General features: G+C 47.4%; 1 protein-coding gene across 1 annotated transcript in view; it reads left to right on the forward strand.

The window, feature by feature from the left end:
* Positions 1-21,861, forward strand: part of vwdel (von Willebrand factor D and EGF domains-like) — a 381,724-nt gene that overhangs the window by 144,797 nt on the left and 215,066 nt on the right. Inside the window, exon 6 of the mRNA XM_038797496.1 lies at positions 11,568-11,657. Coding sequence (XP_038653424.1) covers positions 11,568-11,657 — 90 coding nt within the window. The remainder of the gene's footprint in view (positions 1-11,567; positions 11,658-21,861) is intronic.

Genomic DNA, 21,861 nt, shown 5'->3' on the forward strand with positions numbered 1-21,861 from the left:
TTTCCTGGTTCTGCATTATTATTTTTCCTGATTGCACAACATTTGGGCCCAGTCCATTTTTCTTCTGCCCCATGAGGCCTATCTCCATCATTCTTGAGGCTGGTACATCTCACCGAACATATCAACTTCCAATATTACACAAGGATGCTTTAGGAACAGCATTTGGTGTTCTTGGCCCTCTTGCCTTCCACAGCCTCCCGCTCATGCAAGAGACTGGAAACAGTGGTGTCAGAAGGCTGGGTAATTCACAACTAAGGTTGGGAGCCAGGCCCTGGCCTTTATCCAAGATAAACTCCTTTTGCAGTTCCAACAGGAGTTAGGTGGAATAGCCAAAGGAATTCGGCCTCAAGCCATTTATTAAAATTGCTCCCATTTTTTTTGAATGCTTTTATTTCAGAAATATAAGTGAGATCAGTCTTGATGATCAAATTATTTTGAGGATTAATATAATCACAGAACTCACTGATGCTCCAAACCAAGTCAAAATAGTGCGTTAGTTGGGGAAATGTGCATTCCATGGACTTAAGAAAGGAAGAAAAATAATTTTTAATTGGAAGGTGTTAGTGTCATTATTATGCAATATCTTATTCAAATCCATTGCTGATGTCATCAGTAGGTGCTGTAATGTCATTAGTTCTTGTTACCTGTGGATATTCGTATTTAACCGACGTTAATTCTAATTCTATTCTGTTATGTTATTTTAATGTTGAACTAACTCCTCCCGTTTTTGAGTCTGAACTGTATTTTAAACTTTGTTATTTTTATATTTTAAAGAAATTAACTTATAATGCATTTTCGACTACCTTTTTGTGGTCACATTACCACAGAAAGGGAAATAAGAATCATAAGACAGAGACTGCCAAAAAGTGGTTACAACTGGAAGGTTTCTTTTAAAGAGTCACATAAAAAAGACATGATTGAACAATTCAATTTCCTTTGAGCTGTGGTTACAGATTAAGCACACAACACATGCTGACAGTTTGCATGACATTTTGAAAACAATTTTTTTTTAATGAGCTACAATTAGAATAAGTGCAACAAATCAGAAATTGAAAAGAAAAAATCAAAATACAAATAAAAGACATGGCACTGTACAAAACTGGAATCTCTCATTCCAAGTCCTGAGTATGCATAATTTCAGACTGCTGCTTGCTACAATTATAGCAGTCCAATTTTATATGTCTAGCAAAGTTCCTGTTTGTAGCTGCCTTCCTAGTCTTAACACAATAAAAGAAGAAATGTATATATGTACGGCTGAAGAAATTGCCAAGCTTTAATTTTGCTTCAGCAAACATCTAATAAGTTTTTCGACAAGGTAATGGAAATTAGCCTTTGGTGGTAGTGCAAAAATATATCTATTTCGTTCCTCTTGAAGTCAGTGGAAAAGAAAACTGATTGAAGTAAAAAATAGGTTTCTAATGTACTGCTGCTTAATTTGCACAATTATCTAAAAAGAGTTTCACTTCCAATCAACAGTCCGCCTATTTTATTTTGTTTGTGAGTGCATGGATGAAGTGTTTGGCCCCTTTAATTTTTTTTGTGCATGTCGCAATTTAGAGGATCTGATTTGAGCATGGCCAGTAAAAGGCTTTCAGGTTACGGCATGGCTTTAGAGGGAACGTTGCATCCAACCTGTTTTAATTGCAAATTTCAGTCCTGACACAATATATTATCTTCAGCCCAAAATGCTAACTTGCTTTTATTATTTGTTTGTGGAATGTGAGCATCACCAGTGAAGGTAAAATTTGTTCCCGATCTTAAATTGCCCAAGGGTAGGTGGTGAGAGGACTCCATCTCAATACTGACTTATGCTTTGTAGATTCTGTCTTATTCTTTAACAGGCCGTAGGTATTACTGGCTAGACCAGCATTTACTGCCCACCCTAATTGCCCTTGATAAGGTGGTGGTGAGCCATGCCTTCTTGAACTGCTGTAGTCCATGTGGTATCGGTACACCCGCAGTGCTGTTAGGGAGGGAGTTGAAGGTTTTGACACAGCAAAAATGATGGAATGGCAATTTATTTCCAAGTCACGATGGTTTGTGGTTTGGAGGGGAACTTGCAGGTAGCGGTTTTCCCATTCATTTGCGACCCTTGAACTTATAGGTAGTAGACATTGTGGACTTGGGAGGTTCAATTAAAGGAGCCTTGGTGAACTGCTGCAGTACATGTTGTAGATGGTTTAATTGTTGCCACTGTGCATTGGTGTTGAAGTGACTGAATGTTTAAGGTAGTGGATGGAGTGGCAGTCAAGCAGGCTGCCCAGTCCTGGGTGGTGTTGAGCTCTTGTGTGCCGTTAGAGCTGCACTCATCCGCGCAAGTGTAGAGTATTCCACGTTAATCCTGACTTATGCCTTGTATTGGTGGACAGATTTGGGGGTTTCAGGAAGTAAGTTACTCACTGCAGAATTCCTAACCTCAGACATGCTATTGTAACCAGAGGAGGTTGGTGATGGGAGATTCAAAAATGGCAATGCCATTGAATGTCAAGGGGGCTATGGTTAGTATTATAGAGTGTTATAATAAGCATCTGCTTATTTGATTATATGTATGGATGTGTCAGCATGCGCGAGTGACATCAGTAGTGTAGGCTTGCATGTGTTACAGTGTTTGCCACAGGAGTTTGTGTATAGATGTATAACTGCCACTAGTTTCTGAATCCATGGTGTACTGTTATTTTGATACTTTTTAAGTAAAGAAGATCAAACTTTCACAACATGTTTGACTACATTTTTGTGGTCAAGTTACCACAGTTAGATTCTCTCTTATTGGAGGCGTTTGTGTGGCACAAATGTAACTTGCCACTTATCCATGTAAACCTAAATGTTATCGAGGTCTTGCAGCATAATTACATGAACTGCTTCAGTATTTGAAGAGCATTAATGGGACACAACATTGTGTAACCATCAGTGAAAATCTCCACTTCTGACCTTATGGTGTAGTGAAGGTCATTGTTGAAGCAACTGAAGATGGTTGGACCTAGTGTACAACCCTGAGGACCTCCTGCATTGATGTCCTGAGACTGAGATAATTACCTTCCAAAGAACTATAACCATCCCATGTCCATACTCCCATCTTTGGGTGGGTGTTTTTTGCCCCGCATAATGAATCCAGTCACCTGCCTCCAGTATTCTCCCTCTACCTGGTCTCCTACCTTCTATTGACCATTTCATTGAGAACTGTCAGCACAACATTCCCCATCTCAATTTCTCTGCCCCTCTCACCCACTATATAATCTGCTTCACTTTGAACTTGCTGCACTCTCTTCGGTCCAACCCTAACATAGCGATCAAACCTGCTGACATGGGTGGTACAATTGCTATCTGACATACTGCCCTCTACCTTGCAACCTTGAGAGCGCCATCTCTCAGAAACTTTCCTCCTACCTTCACCTGGACCATGACCCCATCACTAAACACCAAAAGTAATTGTTTCCAAGACAGTCACTGACTTCGACTCTGATCTTCTTTCCAGTCTCCAACCCCATAACCCCACAAAGCCCACTTCTCAAAATCTACAAACAGGGCTGACCTGGTAGACCCATCATATTGACTGGTTCCTGCCCCACTGAACTAATTTCTTCCAATCTTGACTCCACCCTCTCTGCCCTTGGCCAATCTCTTCCCATTTACATTCATGATTCATCTGATGTGCTCCATCAAATTAAAAATTTCCAGTTCCCTGACCCTAACTGCCTACTCTTCCCCATGAATGTCCAATCCCTCCACCTCCATCCCTCACTCGAATAATCCCTGTTCACCACCAGTCTCCTCGACATGGCTGAACGTATTCTGAAACGAAACAATTTCTCCTTTAACTTGCCTCACTTCAAATAAAAGGTGTGGCCATGTGTACCCATATGGGCCCAGTTATGCCTGTTTTTTTGTGGGTTATGTGGAACACTCCTTGTCCCGGTTTTGCTCCGGTGTGATCCCACAACTCTTTTCCTGTTACGTCAATGACTCTGTATCGGTGCCGCTTCATGCTCTTGTCTGAACCTGGAAATTTAAAAATCAATTTTGCTTCCAATTTCCACCCTTTACATGGTCCATCTACAACACTTCCCCTCCTTCACCTCTCTGTCTCCAATTCCATTAATAGACTGGGCACCAATGTTCGTTACAAATCCACCAACACCCACAGCTACCTCGACTACAGCTCCTCACACCCCACTTCCTGTAAGGATCTTTCACACTCTTCCAGTTTTTCTGCCTGCATCGCAATAGTTCTGATGATGTCACCTCCAAAAATGTTGCTTCTGACATTTCTGCTTTTTTCCTTAACCAACATTTCCCCCTACCTGTTGTAAACAGGGCACTCAACTGGATTTGACCCATTTCTCAGACGTCTCCCCTCACCCATAAGACATAGCAGCAGAATTAGGCCACTTAGCCCATCAAGTCTGCTCCGCAATTCAATCATGGCTGATATTTTCTCATCCCCATTCTCCTGCCTTCTCCCCATAACCCCTGATCCCCTTATTAATCAAGAACCTATCCATCTCTGTCTTAAAGACACTCAGTGATTTGGCCTCCACAACTATATGGGGTAATGAGTTCCACAGATTCACCACCCTCTGGCTGAAGAAATTCCTCCTCATCTCTGTTTTAAAGAATCGTCCCTTTAGTCTGAGATTATGTCCTCTGCTTCTAGTTTTTCCTACAAGTGGAAACATCCTCTCCATGTCCACTCTATTCAGGTCTCGCAGTATCTTGTAAGTTTCAATAAGATCCCTCTCATCCTTCTAAACTCCCAATGAGTACAGTCCTCAAACGTTCCTCATACAAGTTCTTCATTCCAGGAATCATTCTTGTGAACCTCCTCTGGACCCTTTTCAAGGCCTGCATATCCTTCCTTAGATACGGGGCCCAAAACTGCTAACAACACTCCAAATGGGGTCTGACCAGAGCCTTATACAGCCTCCGAAGTACATACCTGGTCTTGTATTCTAGCCCTCTTGACATGAATGCTAACATTGCATTTGCCTTCTTAACTGCCAACTGAACCTGAACATTAACCTTAAGAGAATCGTTAACAAGGACTCCCAAGTGCCTTTGTGCTTCTGCTTTCCGAAGCATTTGCCCATTTAGAAAATAGTCAATGTCTCCATTTCTCCTTCCAAAGTGCATAACCTCACACTTTTCCACATTGTATTTCATTTGCCACTTAATTGCCCACTCTCCTAGTTGGTCGAAGTCGTTCTGCAGCCCCCTTGCTTCCTCCATACTACCTGTCCCTCGACAGATCTTTGTATCATCTGCAAACTTAGCAACAGTGCCTTCAGTACCTTCTTCCAGATCATTAATGTATATCGTAAAAAGTTGTGGTCCCAGCACAGACCCCTGAGGCACACCACTAGTCACCGACAACCATCTCGAAAAAGACCCCTTTATCCCCACTCTCTGCCTTCTGCCAATCAGCCAGTCATCCCTTCCCCTCCCTCCCAGAATCATGATAGGGTCCCTTCCCCTTGTCCTCACATTTCACCCACCAGCCTCTGCATTCAAAGGACCATCCTCCACCATTTCTGCCAATTCCAGCACAAAGCTATCACAAAACATATCTTCCCCTTACGCCCCCCCCTTCCCCACCACCCCCGTCAGCATTCTGCAGGGACCACTCCCTCCATATCACCCTGGTCCACCCCTCCATCACGCTCAACCTCCCAGGACATCTTCCCTTGCAATCGCGGAAGAAATAACACCTGCCCTTTACCTCCTTCTCATCACCATTCCTGGTCACAAACACTCCTATCAGATGAAGCAATATTTCACTTGCACCCAATGTGGTCTCCTAAATGCAGACTGGGTGACCGTTTTGTGGAAAACCTTTGCTCAGTCGGCAACTATGACCCCATTTTAACTCAGCACCTTACTCTCATGCCCTCACACCTGTCCTTGGCTATCTCAGTGCTCTTGTGAAGCCTGTCACAAGCTGGAGGAGCAGCATCTCCACCTCCAGTTGTGCATGTTGCAGCCCGAAGGACACAACGTTGGGTTCGGCAGCTTTAGATTATGACCATAGGTTCATGTTGGCTGAAGAATAGCACCCTTAATTCTGCATACCTCAGAATTATTTTGCACTTGTTGCTTCTGGCTAAAGTTGTTTGTAAACATTTCAAACTTGCATTTTTTTGTAGACCTGTTGGGCTATGCTACTATTGAAGTTGGGGAAGTTCATGGAGCCTTCACTTGCGGCTATTTATTTAATTGTCTATTCATTTATGACCTGATATAGCAGGATTACAGAACTTTGATCGGATCAGTGGATGTGTGATTTGTTGAGCTTTGCACGTAATAGGCTTAACATGGATTTATTCACCTAACAACAGCAGTAAAATTAATTTAACAAAACATAATAAGATTCCCAGCAACAGGTCGACGTCTGCCTACGAACAGCAGTAGTCGGTATTCAAAAGGTTTGATAAGATGCATCTCTCCCAATAATGAGATTAGAAAGCAGTTTAAATGAGCATCCCATGTTAATAGATTATGAATTGAAACAGCTTACCTAGGTGATTGCGAAGATCAATGAGGTATACATATGATAACATTTAGAGTCGATGAATAATGGTTAGCATGATACCCCAGTGCTAGGGAGGCGGGATTAATTCTGGCCTTGGGTCACTGACGCTGTGGAGTTAGCACATGCTCCCCTTGTCTGCGTAATGTTTCCTAAGGGTATTCCGGGTTCCTCCCACAGTGTAAATATGTGCTAGTTAGGTGGATTAGCTATGCTAAAATGTCCCATACTGTTGAAAAACAGTAAGAAGTCTTAAAACACCAGGTTAAAGTCCAACAGGTTTGTTTCAAACACGAGCTTTCGGAGCGCAGCTCCTTCCTGAGGCCCCGGGAATGGGCTAGCATCAGGGCTGCGAGGAACACGGGGGGCGTGGCGTAAAATGCACGTCATCAGCGCTCGACGCCCGAATGATGCCACGCCGTGTCCTAAAAGGTGCAATCCGCGCGCAAAGAAAGACCCGCAGCAGAAGAGGGAGGAAAATGACAGAGCCACGGAGGGCCGCCCCAAGGTTCTGTGATGCGGACCTTGAGACCCTCCTTGATGAGGTGGAGCAGCGCAGGTGCACTCTCTGCCCAAGACGACGGCATCGCTACCCTTCCAACGCTGTGCGATGGGCCTGGCGTGAGGTGGGCACGGCTGTCAGTGTTGTGGGGCAGACCCCTCGGCCTGGGGAGCCCCCCCCCCCTGGGCACGAGGGGGAGGGGGCGAGATTGAGTGGAGGGGGGTGAACAACGTTGTCACAGACCCACATGAGCGCTCCGACCCCCTGGAGAGATGACATGGTGTGGCTCCAACTTTTCCCCCCACCCAGCATTATCGTAGCCTATATCTGAACGCCCTGATGATACCCGCCTAATTGTGATGCTCTATCCATGCACCCTCTCCCAACAGGACAAGACTGCACACAACAGCCAGGAGCGCAAAAGAACTGGAGGGGGTTTGCCCGTGCTGCACCCCTTAACCGTGTTTGAGCAGAGGGCACTGGACCTCGCTGGGGGATCCACCACTCGGGAGGTCGCGCAATGCGAAGTTGGAGGCGCAGAAGCAAGTGAGACAACCCTGCATGTCCCCCCCACCCATCCTCTCTCCCCTCACACTCTGCCCACTGGACCACCCTACACAAAATTGAGCCTGTCTAACTAACCCCTTATCACTCTGTTCCCCAGGGCCAGCCGACGAACATCCAGGGCCGTCTGGTGCCACACACAGCCAACCATCCACAACGACAACTGCACCTAGGGTCGCACACCAGAGGGTGGCAGGAGGGCCATCCTCCAAATCCGGGACTCTCGAGGGGGACGTACAGAGGACGGACAGTGACGACTTTCATGGCTGTGCGTTGCCTGAAGGTCGGGCCGCGAGACAGGACAGGGCCTGTGGACCCAGACACACAGAGGACGGCGACGCAGTCAACGGACTCAGCCGCTGATGAACTATACATGGGATGCATGCGCCCTGCGCCATGACTGGGACCAGGACACAACGGACATACTGACAGACGAGGACCTAGAGCTTGCGGTACTGTTGTCTCCCACGCCATCCACCATCCCAGAAACACTCACCTCGGTTGGGCAATTAAGTGATGAGGCTCCTGGGTCATGGTCTGGTGTGCACCACACAGCCGAGCTGGTACATCAGGTGGAGTTCGGAGCAAGGCAGCCCAGGCCCAGCATCCAACTGCCGCCCAGACTGTTCCCGGGTTCCTGGATTTACTCAACCCACCCGGACAGCCGATGCATTTTGAAACCCAGGGACACTGACGGGATGAGGGCAGTCTTCCAGCAGCTGCAGACTCAGTTGGAGGAGTCTATCCGCGTCCAGGAGCAGGGAGTGGTGCCGCTCATCGCAGCCACCCAGGCTGACACTGCATGGGTGGCGTCCGCGGTCGAGGCAATGGGTTGAAACAGTTTCGGCCATGGGTCAGGTTCTGCAAGGCATTGGGCTTCATGTGCACGCGTCATCCATGGCCCAGGAGAGGGCTGCCCTCTCGCAGGCAGCAATGCGCCAGAGCCAAAATGACATTGCCGACGCGCTCCGGGCCCTGGCCGAGTCTCACCGGGTCATGGCCCAGTCCCAGCAGGCCATGGCACAGTCCCAGCAGGCCATGGCACAGTCCCAGCAGTCAGTCGCGGAGAGCATCGACCGACTGACGCACGTGCTGGATGGCGTCGCGCACTCGCAGGTTGAGGTCGCACAGTCCCTGGCAGGAATGTCTCACTCCCTGGACTCCGTCTCTGCGAACATTTGGACCCTTGTCGATACCATTGCAGGCCTCCAGGACTGGCAGCGCCAGGTGTCGGTGGAGTGACGGGGCACCGCTCCGATTGCACCTCCATCCCACAGTGAGTCCCGGGGGCATCTGGTGGGAGCGGGCAGAGCAGGGTGGCACCACATCATCCAACACGCCTGCCGAGCAGCCTGGCCCACCAAGGCCGGGTCGCTCCAGGAAACGAGTGCCGACGGGGAGCCATGTCACGGGGCATGATTCTCAGCAGTCCGCCTCCACTCCCACTGTACCATCTGGGGATTCACCTAGAGGGCAGCACGGTAGCATTGTGGATAGCACAAATGCTTCACAGCTCCAGGGATCCAGGTTCGATTCCGGCTTAGGTCACTGTCTGTGCGGAGTCTGCACATCCTCCCCGTGTCTGCGTGGGTTTCCTCCGGGTGCTCCGGTTTCCTCCCACAAAGATGTGCAGGTAGGTGGATTGGCCATGATAAATTGCCCTTAGTGTCCAAAATTGCCCTTAGTGTTGGGTGGGGTTACTGGGTTATGGGGATAGGGTGGAGGTGTTGACCTTGGGTAGGGTGCTCTTTCCAAGAGTCGGTGCAGACTTGATGGGCCGAATGGCCTCCTGCACTGTAAATTCTATTATTCTATGATTCTAGACGTAGTGGTAGGACCCGTAAGGCAAGGAAGTTGGACACATAGTAAGTTGGCACGGGTGCAGAGCACAGTTTAGTTGTAGGGGCTAGGGCATCTATACATAACATTCACCATTAAACTCACTGTTGCACCTAACTTGTAAGACTGTGTGATTTTTCCGGTGCCACGGGGCTCCTGATAGTGACCGAATGTCGCTGGGGTTGAAGAGCAGTTAAACGTTGGTGCCGGGTGTGCAGTCACTCCTCCCCCCACCACCTCCCCCACAGTCGGACACCGTAGTCCTTGGCACTCCGACACCAGCTACCTCTCACGGGCACGTGATGGAGTGTCCCTGACGAACGCAGCGACCACCGAGATGGATGGTCCAGCTATTGCCATGAGTCAGACTTTGTCTAACGATTCTGAACTCACAGCTCATCGTAGATCGGGTTGTCATCATTCAACATGGCACTGATCACACCCGCTGACACAGCCATCAATGTCGTGCTATACCGTAGCGCCGCAGTGGTAAGGTGATGTCGAATTGGAGCAGTGCACGCAGAGCGGGGGTGCGGGGGGGGGGGGGGGGGGGGTGTGTGTGTGTTGGGGGTTGTGTGCTGTCCGTGTGCACGACTGACGATGCAAGTGGTACTGTTCAGCGATCCCCTCCCACGCGATGCGTGAACCTTGCGGACACCAACGCGCTGCTGTCCTCGACGGTGCCGTCGTGCAGCCTCCTGGACATTACCAGCACCCGGGTTATGTCTGTGTCCTGCGCCCCACGTCCCACCCTGCTGCACGCCATCCTCCTCCAGCTCCTCCTCCTCAACCTCCTCCTCATCCTCCTCCTCTTCGTTAGCGTTCGCACCACTGCCATCGGCTTCTCCCTCCGACTCCTCCACCAGGGCATCTCCCCTCTGCATAGCAATGTTGTGCAGCGCACAGAACACCACAACTATGCGACCGACCCTTAAGGGCCGGTACTGCAGGGCCCCTCCGGAGTGGTCCAGGCATCTGAATCTCATCTCCAGCAGTCCGAAGCACCGCTCCACCACACCCCTGGTTGCTGCATGGGCCTCGTTGTATAGGGTCTCCGCGTTGGTCTGAGGCCTCCGTATCGGCGTCTTCAGCCAAGACCTCAACGGATAACCCCTGTCGCCTAGCAACCAGCCCCTCAGCCGGCTGCCACGGGATACCTGTGTGCCCCGGTGGCCTGGTCGCGCTGCTGACACGCGGCCAGCCTAACCCCTGGTCACTATCTGCATCTAATGGTCAGTTAACAACGTCCTCCTCACCGGAGCATCAGTGGGCTCTGCCCATCAGCCACCTGCGGGCATGTCCTCGTCACCGTCCTGCCATGGCAGGGCGGCTGACATGTTGCATCCGCGGGTGGACGACCCACTCCACTCACTCCCTCTCCCCCCCTCCCACCTCCACTCACTCCCTCTCCCCCTCCCACCTCCACTCACTCCCTCTCCCCCCTCCCACCTCCACTCACTCCCTCTCCCCCCTCCCACCTCCACTCACTCCCTCTCCCCCCTCCCACCTCCACTCACTCTCCGTTAGCCACAGCATTCTCGGGGAAGCCTTCCCCAGTCTGCGGAGACTCTGGGACAGTCCGCTCACCTCCTCACTGTTCAGCGTCAGCCAGCACGACTGGCTCACGACTATAAAAAGCAGATGTGGACAGCAACGGCGTGAACTGGGGTCACGCCATTGGGACTTCAGTCCATCCGGTCCGGAGAATAGTGAGGGTACCGGAGAATCGCCATTTTGGGTGCCTCGGGCGATTCTCCGGATTGCGCTGCGCGGAACACGACGGGACCGATTTTGTCGGTTGGGAGAATCATTATCCATTAACCTAACCATGGGTGGACATGCTTGGCAGGGCAAATTTGTAAAATTTGGTTCATGAGTTATTACATTTGTAATTGTGCAAATGAGTTTTAGCATAAATTTGAACAATAACCCAAGCAATCCATTTTGAACATACGTTCCTGATTACGCCTAAAGTGGAACCTTTGGCCCCAATTGCGCAATAGAATTGTCAGTCTTGTTTTGTTGCTCATGTGCTCATGGAGCAATGACCAAAGATATTTTTGTCACATTTTTAATTTTGATTTTACCTGAGCTGTTCTTGTATTATTTCTTATCATGTGTTATTTATTCTTGAATTCACAGGTTTATTGCAGGAGTTTAAGTTTCTACTTGGATAGTCCAGATATTCAAGGACTCGCTGTTGAAAGCAAAGAATTTTTTGCTGGCGTTAAGGTATGAAGAAATTACATTGATTCCCAGTCACAACAAGCTTTTAATTTATCCAGCTTTTTCCAATACTATTCTGCTGGAAAGCCTTATGAATTCCACATTAAAAACAAATATACCCTCTTTATAGATTACAGGATACATATAATTCGGTAAAGGTAACATGATAGAAGTTTTTTTTTATAAATAATTTTTATTGAAATTTTTACAAAATACAAAATATAAACATCTTAACTCTATTAACGTACAACCGCGGTAACACCCCATAAACAATGCCCCCCCAGCTTCAAGAGCAACTTCAAACCAAAGGAAGAAACAAAAACAAAGAAAAAGAGAAAAGAAAAAAAACAAAGGAGAGAGATAGCACCCATCACAAACCCTTTTGCACAGTTCTCCTCCCCCCAATCCTTCCCCCCCCCCCCCCCCCCCCCCCCCCCCCCCGGGTTGCTGCTGCTGTCGGCCTGTTTCCCTACCGTTCCGCCAGGAAGTCCAGAAAGGGCTGCCACCGCCTGAAAAACCCTTGTACTGATCCCCTCAGGGCAAATTTCACCCTCTCCAATTTAATGAACCCCGCCATATCCGAGTTCCAGGCCTCCACACTTGGGGGCCTCGCATCCTTCCATTGGAGCAAGATCCTCCGCTGGGCTACTAGGGACGCAAAGGCCAGGACCCCGGCCTCTATCGCCTCCTGCACTCCCGGCTCCACTGCAACCCCAAAAATTGCGAGTCCCCAGCCTGGCTCGGCCCTGGATCCCACCACCCTCGGCACCGTCTTTGCTACCCCCTTCCAAAACTCCCCCAACGCTGGGCATGCCCAAAACATATGGGCGTGGTTCGCTGGGCTCCCCCAGCACCTAGCACACCTGTCCTCGCCCCCGAAAAACCTACTCATCCTTGTCCCAGTCATGTGGGCCCTATGCAGCACCTTGAACTGTATGAGGCTAAGCCTCGCACAGGAAGAGGAGGAATTCACTCTCTCCAGGGCATCCGCCCACGTCCCCTCCTCAATCTCCTCCCCCAGCTCCTCTTCCCACTTCCCCTTCAGTTCCTCCACTGAGGCCTCGTCTACCTCTTGCATTACCCGGTATATGTCCGAGATCCTCCCTCCTCCGACCCACACCCCCGAGAGCACCCTATCCCGCACCCCTCGTTGGGGCAGCAAGGGGAACCCCTCCACCTGCTGCCTGGCAAACGCCCTCACCTGGATGTACCTAAACATGTTCCCCGGGGGGGAGCCTAAACTTCCCCTCTAACTCCCCCAAGCTCGCGAACCTCCCCTCCACAAACAGGTCCCTCAACCTCCTAACCCCTGCCCTGTGCCAGCCCAGAAATCCGTCATCAATGCTCCCTGGGGCGAACCGATGGTTCCCCCGTATCGGGGCCTCCATCGAGCCCCCCATTTCTCCCCTGTGCCGTCTCCATTGCCAACATGATAGAAGTTTGAGGGATAAAATACAATAAATAAATTCGCTGGTGATATAAAAGCCTTGAATTTCCTCAAGCTTTGTCAAAACATAACTATTGTGAATTTTCTTGATTATTTGCACAGCCTCAAGCACTAGTGCTGAAACCCACTTGTTTCTACAATTGCATTTTCATAATCATGCTGTGCTAATGTACACAAATAGCTCAATGGTGTCGGGTTTTAATTTTTATGACATCAATGAGAAAAAAAACTTGAAAGGAAGGTGCCAGATGTTTCATGCTCTCGTCGGGCTCCATATTTGTCCCTGCTTGTTTTATAAAAGTTGAAGGGAACTGGGTTCATTGCTCCCAATCTGTTATTCGTACAAATGAAGAGAAAGGTTTCCAAACTACAGATGGAAACAGTCTAATAAGTTTCAATTTACCCGTCACAGGTGCAGCTGTGTGGTATAAAATACTTGATAAAAATTGTATTTTTAATAATTAACAGAATGCTAGTCCAATATGTTTCCACATGATGTTATTTCACATTTCTTGAACATTTCAATTCTGTCAGAATATTTTTATGCAACTGATGTTAGCTCACATCTGCAATGATTAAAGACCCCTCGCTGTCTCTATTTAAAAGCTAGGCAATCCATCTCCAAAGATATTGATACATAGCTTTTTAATATTTATTTTTTGTTAGATTTTTCAAATTTTTTACAATCAGTGCAACAAAGTAGCAAAAAGATCAATGAAACAGGTACAGAACAAGAGTTACAGCAAACTTAGGAACAAGCAAGAAAGGGTATTCTTAAGGACCATAACTGATCAGTTTAACAACAGATTAACAAACTGAGTGGGGGAAAGAAAGAACTGTTTAGTATGCATGCCTTTGTGTGTTGTGATATCAAATTTTTTTTAGAAATTTAGAGTACCCAATTATTATTTTTCCAATGAAGGGGCAGTTTAGCTTGGCCAGTCCACCTAACCTGCTCATCTTTGGGTTTTGGGGGTGAAACACAGGCAGACACGGGGAGAATATGCAAACTCCACACGGATAGTGTCCCAGGGCCGGGATTCGAACCCAGGTCCTCGGCGTCGCAGTCCCAGTGCTAACTACTGCCCCACATGCCGCCCTTTGTGATATCAAGATTAACAAAATGCAATAGCTTATGGAAATCCCAACAGGAGTAAGTCAGCCAAAGTGGAGCCTATGAATTTAAGATTGGAATGCATTAAACTTAGAGCAGTTTACAGAGGTGAGAAATTCCATCGGGATGAATTCCGTAATTAGCCTATGCCAATTTTGAATTGAAGGATATTTGTCACTAATCCAGGGGCGTGGGATATTCTTACGAGCTGTAACGGTCAGAATCTGGTATAGCCTCTTCATTAGAATCAGTAATTTTCCCATCTGGAAGACCCACAATCAGGAACACAGGATTAGGCGCTAAAACTCTATCAAAAATCCTCTCCAACTTCCTGGCTACATCCGATCAATAGGATTGGATCTTAACGCAGGTCCATAAACAATGTATATAATGATCTTTGACTACTTTAGGCACAGTTTGGCACTTTAGGCACAGCGGGTATATAGCAGGATCAAACCTGCACATAAGACCTGCACAAATCAACATTGTATGCAGATGGTGCAGTGTTTTGAACTGGTTCTTTAATGCATGCTAAACTTTTACCAGCACAGACCTATATATTAACCGATGTTGCCTCATCAATGTTGATTGCCAAGTTATTTCCCAAGACTGCAAAACACCCAACATGCTAACGCAGTATCTAGAATCATAGAACTTGCTAATTGTTTGTTGAAGATCCACAGAATTAAGGTTTCTTTCCACCGGGGTAATTTAGGAATCATGGCGTAAAGTTTTCTTGTTAAGGATAAAACCTCAAGTTATAAGTACGTAAAAAAGAAGTGTCTCAAGATATTAAATTTTTTACATAGCTGCTCAAAGGATGTCAAAAATGCATCTCGGCCTATAAAGGCCTCTATCTCTCCAGGTGTCGAATGCATGGTTGGTTAGATTGGGTGGAAAGTCTGGACCACCCTGGAAAGGAGAGAGAGCGAAAGTCACTTTAGATCTCCCTTCTAATTGACAGACCAATATCCATACAATAAGCGTATTAATAATAATAGGGTTATCACAATAACCAGAACCTGCCTTAAAGCCAACATAAAACAACAAGGCCTACCGAGGATAAACTGGTCTGTTTCAGTATAGAGCCAAATAGATGAAGGGTCCTTCCTATAACAATCCTTTATAAAACTTGAATGAGAGGCCAGTTGACATAGCCCAATATTCAGGACATCCTTAGACCCTGGGAGCTGGAGCTCAACAACCTTAAGGTGAGGCTTCTTATTGTTCCAGGTAAATGAACAAATCATTCCCTTGATTCTCTTAACAACTCTAGCTGACAGGATAGGCAGCATGTGCAGGGAATATGACAATCTAAACAACATGTTCATTTTTATCAGGGTGATCCTTTCTAGCCAAGAAACCGGTAGGACTGACCAACAAGCTAAGCCCCACCTAATAAAGGCAACCAAGGAAAATTGGCCCCATAGAACTAACTGAAGGAAGGAATAATTGAGCCAGTGGCTCAATAGCTATTACAAACAACAGGGGGCATAGAGGACACCCTTGTCCGGTCACTCTGTGGAACCCAACATTCTTTGACGTTAAACCACTCGTGAACACAGCTGTCGCAGGCCTATGATACAACACTTGAATCCATTTAATGTAATCTTTTCCTGACCCAAATTTCCATAATGTATAGACCAAATAATTCCATTCAACCTGATCCGAAGCCTTTCCCCATCCAGGGAGATCCACAGCCCATCCTGTGCCCGTTTCTGAAAAGCCTGAATCCACATTCAGCAGGTTTATAACTTAGTTACAGGCAAATCTGCCTTCAATAGACCCAGTCTGATCCTTTCAAACAATTGTCAGAAGGACATCTTTCAGAACCTTCTTGCCAGAACCTTAAACAACAATCCGGTCAACATTCAGTAAAGAGATTGGCCTCCGTATTAATCCGGATCTTTCAAAATCAAGGAAATATTAGCCTCACGAAGTATCAGTGGCAACAGCCCTTCCTCAAAAGAATAGTAATAATGGGATTATTATTTAAACAATAAAATATTAAAGCATGCCGCTGTTCAGAGAGACTTGGGTGTGCTAGTGCATGAGTCACAGAAGGTTGGTTTACAAGTGCAACAGGTGATTAAGAAGGCAAATGGAATTTTGTCCTTCATTGCTAGAGGGATGGAGTTTAAGACTAGGGAGGTTATATTGCAATTGTAGAAGGTGTTAGTTGCGGCCACACCTGGAGTATTGTGTTCAGTTTTGGTCTCCTTACTTGAGAAAGGACGTACTGGCGCTGGAGGGTGTGCAGAGGAGATTCACTAGGTTAATCCCAGAGTTGAAGGGATTGGATTATGAGGAGAGGTTGAGTAGACTGGGACTGTACTCGTTGGAATTTAGAAGGATGAGGGGGGATCTTATAGAAACATTTAAAATTATGAAGGGAATAGATAAGATAGATGCGGGCAGGTTGTTTCCACTGGCGGGTGACAGCAGAACTAGGGGACATAGCCTCAAAATAAGGGGAAGTAGATTTAGGACTGAGTTTAGGAGGAACTTCTTCACCCAAAGGGTTGTGAATCTATGGAATTCCTTGCCCAGTGAAGCAGTTGAGGCTCCTTCATTACATGTTTTTAAGGTAAAGATAGATAGTTTTTTGAAGAATAAAGGGATTAAGGGTTATGGTGTTCAGGCCGGAAAGTGGAGCTGAGTCCACAAAAGATCAGCCATGATCTAATTGAATGGCGGAGCAGGCTCGAGGGGCCAGATGGCCTACTCCTGCTCCTAGTTCTTATGTTCTTATGTTCTTACATACCCACCAACAGATCCAACAGCAAATCTTTAAACTCTCTATAGAACTCCCACCCAAAAGCCAGCCAGTCCCAGGGCCTTGTCGGTTGAAGCACTTTAATGGCTGCAGGCACCTCGTGTTTAAGGGTAGGAGCTTTGAGAACCAGGCATTAGCTCTCCAAAGCCTCTGGAAGCCCAAGGGGAAAGAAAAAGCATTCCAAAGCTGCATTGCATCACTGGACTGACCAAACTTGTATAAATCCGCATTAAAATCCTTATAAGCCGCATTAATCTCCTCTGTCCTCATAACTGTCTCGCCGCCCCGAGCAACACACAGGGGATAGCCCTAGAATCTGCCGCCTTATAAGTTAAGCAGGCCAAATACTTACTTGGCTTGTTCCCAAACTCGTATAACTCCTGTCTGGCAAACCTGAAGTTACTTTCAGCCTGTTGAGTCAAGGAATTGGGGGACACCCTTGCTGCGTTAACCTCCTTCAAAATTGCCTGTTAGGAGGCCTTTTATACCTCTCCTCTTCCAAACAGACTTTCAGCCGGCACTGGTTCTCCTGCACCTTGCATCTTTCATTGACCGTATAAGAGATGATCAGCCCTCTAGCATAGGCCTTACACATCTCCTATAAAATGCAGGGGGAAATATCAGGACTTGAGTTGACTGAGAGAAAAGTCTCAAACTGTTTCTTGAAATAAGTAGTAAATGAAATATCTCTTAGCAGGGAGGCATCAAACTGCCATGTTCTCGACTGGGGGGTGCAGGGGGGTGGGAGTGATGACGTCTCATGCACAAATTCCAGGAAGACGGAAGCATGGTCTGAAATTGCAATATTAGCTATAGAACAGGAGGATACCAGGGGCGGGATTCTCCCACAAACGGCGGTGTGGGCTGTACCGGCGCCAAAGAGTGGTGTGAACCACTCCGGCGTCGGGCCGCACAGAATCTTCCGGGGGCTAGGCTGCCGCTGGAGTGGTTGGCGCCAACCAACTGCCGCTGAAGGGCCTTCACCTGCCAGCACGAATTGGCGCATGTGTAGGAGCGAAAGCGTGTTCTGGCGCGTGCGCGGAACCGCTGGCGTGATTCCTGCGCATGCGCAGGCGGTTTCTTCTCCGCACCGGCCATCGCTGAGCCTTACACAGGCCGGCACTGACGGAATGAGTGCCCCCATGGCACAGGCCCACCCGCAGATCGGTGGGCCCCGATCGTGGGCCCCCAGAGCCGGATCCCCCTGCACCCCCCCCCCCCCCCCCCCCCCGAGGATCCCCAAGCCGCGCTCAAAGCCAGGTCCCGCCACTCTGGACCTTGTCTAATCCACGCCCCAGGTTTACAATTGCCCTCGGCACAAAAATGTAATTAATTCTAGTTTGACACTAGATAATATTAGCTATAGAACTAGATAAAAATGTAAAGTATCGATCCCTGCATTGCAGAGTCCTCCAAGAAGCCAAGTATTCCTCTTCCTCACACGTCGAGGCCAGCATCTTAGCCTGCAGTGTGGGCAGTTTCCTAGTAACCTGGTGTGTGTCTACCAAGTGGTTCAGGTGGCAGTTAAAGTCACCAGCCACAAATGGGTTAGTCGAAGTCAACTCTGCAAATTGCAAAAAAGCCTTAGTGAGTAATTTGGAGGGCCGTACACATTTGTTATTGAAATAACGTCTTCATGCATCAAACCCCTAATGCACATCTATCCAACACCCTTATCCTTAGCACAAGTCTTTACCTTCAACGGGATGTTCTTGTTGATCAGGATTGCCCGTTATTCGATGAAAAAGAAGTGAAAAAACCTGCTCTACCCATTTCAATTTTAAGTGCCTTATATCATCCAGGTGAATTTCTTGTAACAAGGTTTTGTCCATTTTCTCCTCCTTAGGAAAGGAGAAAATCTTTTTCCTTTTCATAGGCTGATGAATACCCCGTACAATTGCCGCCATTACATGGGCCACAGAATAAGACGAGAACTGGATTTTCACATAACAACTAGTTGTGCACCATGACATTCCCCCCCCCCCCCCCCCCCCCCCCGCACAACTCATTTTACACCAAAGAGGCACCAAATAACACTCAATATGTTCCTTTCATGGATAAAAGATCTATCTATACCAATGTGGGATAACGGCAAAAACCCTATTATAATAATAAAAATGCAAAAATCACGGCCACAATAGTTCTAAGGGAACATTCTCAATACGACTGTGGACCCATGCGATTAACCCCACGGCCATAGTCCCTTACCATAAGGATAGAATCTCTTCAACATGGAGGAGAGAAAAAAAGTCAACAACGGAATGGAAATTAAATGCCCCTCCCACTTTCTAAGCCCACCATGAAGACATATATCGACCACCCCCATCCAGCAATGGTGCTAGTCAATTCTGCCATGATCAAGGCATGGATAATAAGCATACGGCACATCTACCATGTCTAAGCTAATAAGAGTCCCTGAAGCACTCAAGAAGAAGGTATTCCATACAGTGCTCAGTTATTAGCATCTTCTGTTAAACAGGATAAGAGATGATGAATTCAGACAAACAACATCATGAAAGGGAAAGAGTCTGGATTGAAGCTTTGGATTGTCCAAGTTGCAGACCATCAGTCCAAATCCTTGTCCTTCATGGTCTTGCTGAAAGCCAAAGCAGCAATCAGATTCCAAAAAGACTTTGTGGAATTGTCAGACATATCTTTCAGGGTCGCAGGATAAAGCACAACATAATTCACTTTTGTCACCTCTCAACTTCATTGAAGTCTCGACGCTTTCTTTGCATTGTCACTGAAAAGCCTTGGAAGAATGAAATCCTTGCCCCTTCATGGAGTCATCATGCCTTACCATCTCCAGGACCTTCTGCTGATCATTAAAATGGTGGAAGTGAATTATTCCAGGACTGTGATGAAGATTGTCCCTTGGTTTTAACGACAAGGCTCGATACACACTTGCCAATTTGAATTGCCAAGCCTTCACATCGCAGCAATAGTACTGAATACTACACAAGTTGCATCCCTAGCCAAGCTGTTCCAGTCCAGCTACAACACTGGGGTCTACCTGGAAATCTACCTGGCATGTCCTGTACACCAGAAACAGGACAAATCCAACCCAGCCAATTACCGCCCAATCAATCTACTCTCCATTATCAGCAACGGTGATATCAAGCAGCACTTAAACCTGCTCACGGATGCTCAGTTTGGGTTTTGCCAGGGTCACTCAGCTCTTGACCTCATTACAGCCTTGGTTCAAACATGGACAAGAGAGCTGAATACCAGAGGTGCGAGGTGAGAGTGACTGCCCTTGACATCAAGGCAGCATTTGACCGATTTTGGCATCAAGGAGCCCGAGCTAAACTGGTGTCAGTGGGAATCGGGGGAAACTCTCTGCTGATTGGAATCATACCTGGCACAAAGGAAGATGGTTGTGGTGGTTGGAGGTCCATCATCTCAACTCCAGGACATCACTGCAGGAGTTCCTCAGGGTAATGTCCTATGCCCAACCATCTTCAGCTGCTTCATCAATGACCTCCCTTCCATCATAAGGTCAGAAGTGGGGATGTTTGTGGATGACTGCACAATGTTCAGCATCATTCATAACTTCTCAGATAATGAAGCAGCCTAAGTCCAAATGCGGCAAGACTTGGACAATAGCCAGGCTTGGGCTGACAAGTGGTAAGTTACATTTGTGCCACCCAAGTGCCAGGCAATGACCATCTCCTACAAGAAAGGATGTAACCACCACCCCTTGACATTCAATGGCATCCCATCGCTGGATCCCCCACAATCAACATCCTGGGGGTTACCATTGATCAGAAATTGAACTGGACAAGCCACATTAATACTGTGGCTACCAGGGCAGGTCAGAGAGTAGGAATCCTAGGGCAAATAACTCACCTCCTAACCACCCCCCCCCCCCCCAAGAGCGTATCTACCATCTACAAGGCACAAGTCAGGAGTGCAATGGAATATTCTCCACTTGTCTTGATGAGTGCAGCTCCAACAAAACTCAAGAAGCTCAACACCATCCAGGACAAAGTAGCCCCGCTTGATTGCTCCCCCTTCCACAAACATTCAAACCCTCCACCACCGACAGACAGTGGAAGCCATTTGTACCATCTACAGGATGCACTGTAGTAACTCGCCAAGATTCCTTAGCCAACACCTTCCAAACCTATGACCACTATCATCTGGAAGGACAAGAGCAGCAGATACCTGGGAACCCCACCAACTGGAGGTTCCCCTCCAAGTCACCCACTACCCCCTCCTTCACTGTCACTGGGGTAACATCTTGGAATTTTCTCCCTAATAGCACAGTGGGTGTACCTACACCTCAAGGACTGCAGCGGTTCACGAAGGCAACTCCACACCAGCTTCGAAAGGCAACTAGGGATGGGCAATAAATGTTGGCCTAACCAGCGACGCCCACATCCTGCAAATGGATTTTTAAAAAAGCCAGCTTAAGAAAATGTGGTAGCCATATCTCAAAGAACTTAATCAGATCCTTACACCCCCTCCCTCAGGCAGAAAGATCGCTTGGATATTCCTTCTCTGACCTTGGTTCTCCAGGATTTCTGAAACACCACATAGCTGGTTTTCCAAGGATTAAAGTTGAGCTTCAGCCAAGGAAGTTGCATATTCGACCTTCAGGGTTGTCTCCTCTGTATCATAGGAATTTAGGAACAGGAGGAAGCCATTCAGCCCCTCAAGCCTTCTCCACCATTCATTGTGATCATGACTGATCTGTGGCCTAACTCCATGTACCTGCCTTTGACCCATATCCCTGAATATTTTTGCTTAACAAAAATTTCTCTCTCTCCGATTTAAATTTAGCATCTGATCTAGCATCAATTGCCATTTGTCGAAGAGAATTTCAAACCTCTACTACCCTTTATGTGCAAAAGTGCTTCCTAACATTTCT

This window comes from Scyliorhinus canicula, chromosome 5 (assembly GCF_902713615.1).
Source record: "Scyliorhinus canicula chromosome 5, sScyCan1.1, whole genome shotgun sequence".
In the NCBI taxonomy this organism is placed as follows: domain Eukaryota; kingdom Metazoa; phylum Chordata; class Chondrichthyes; order Carcharhiniformes; family Scyliorhinidae; genus Scyliorhinus; species Scyliorhinus canicula.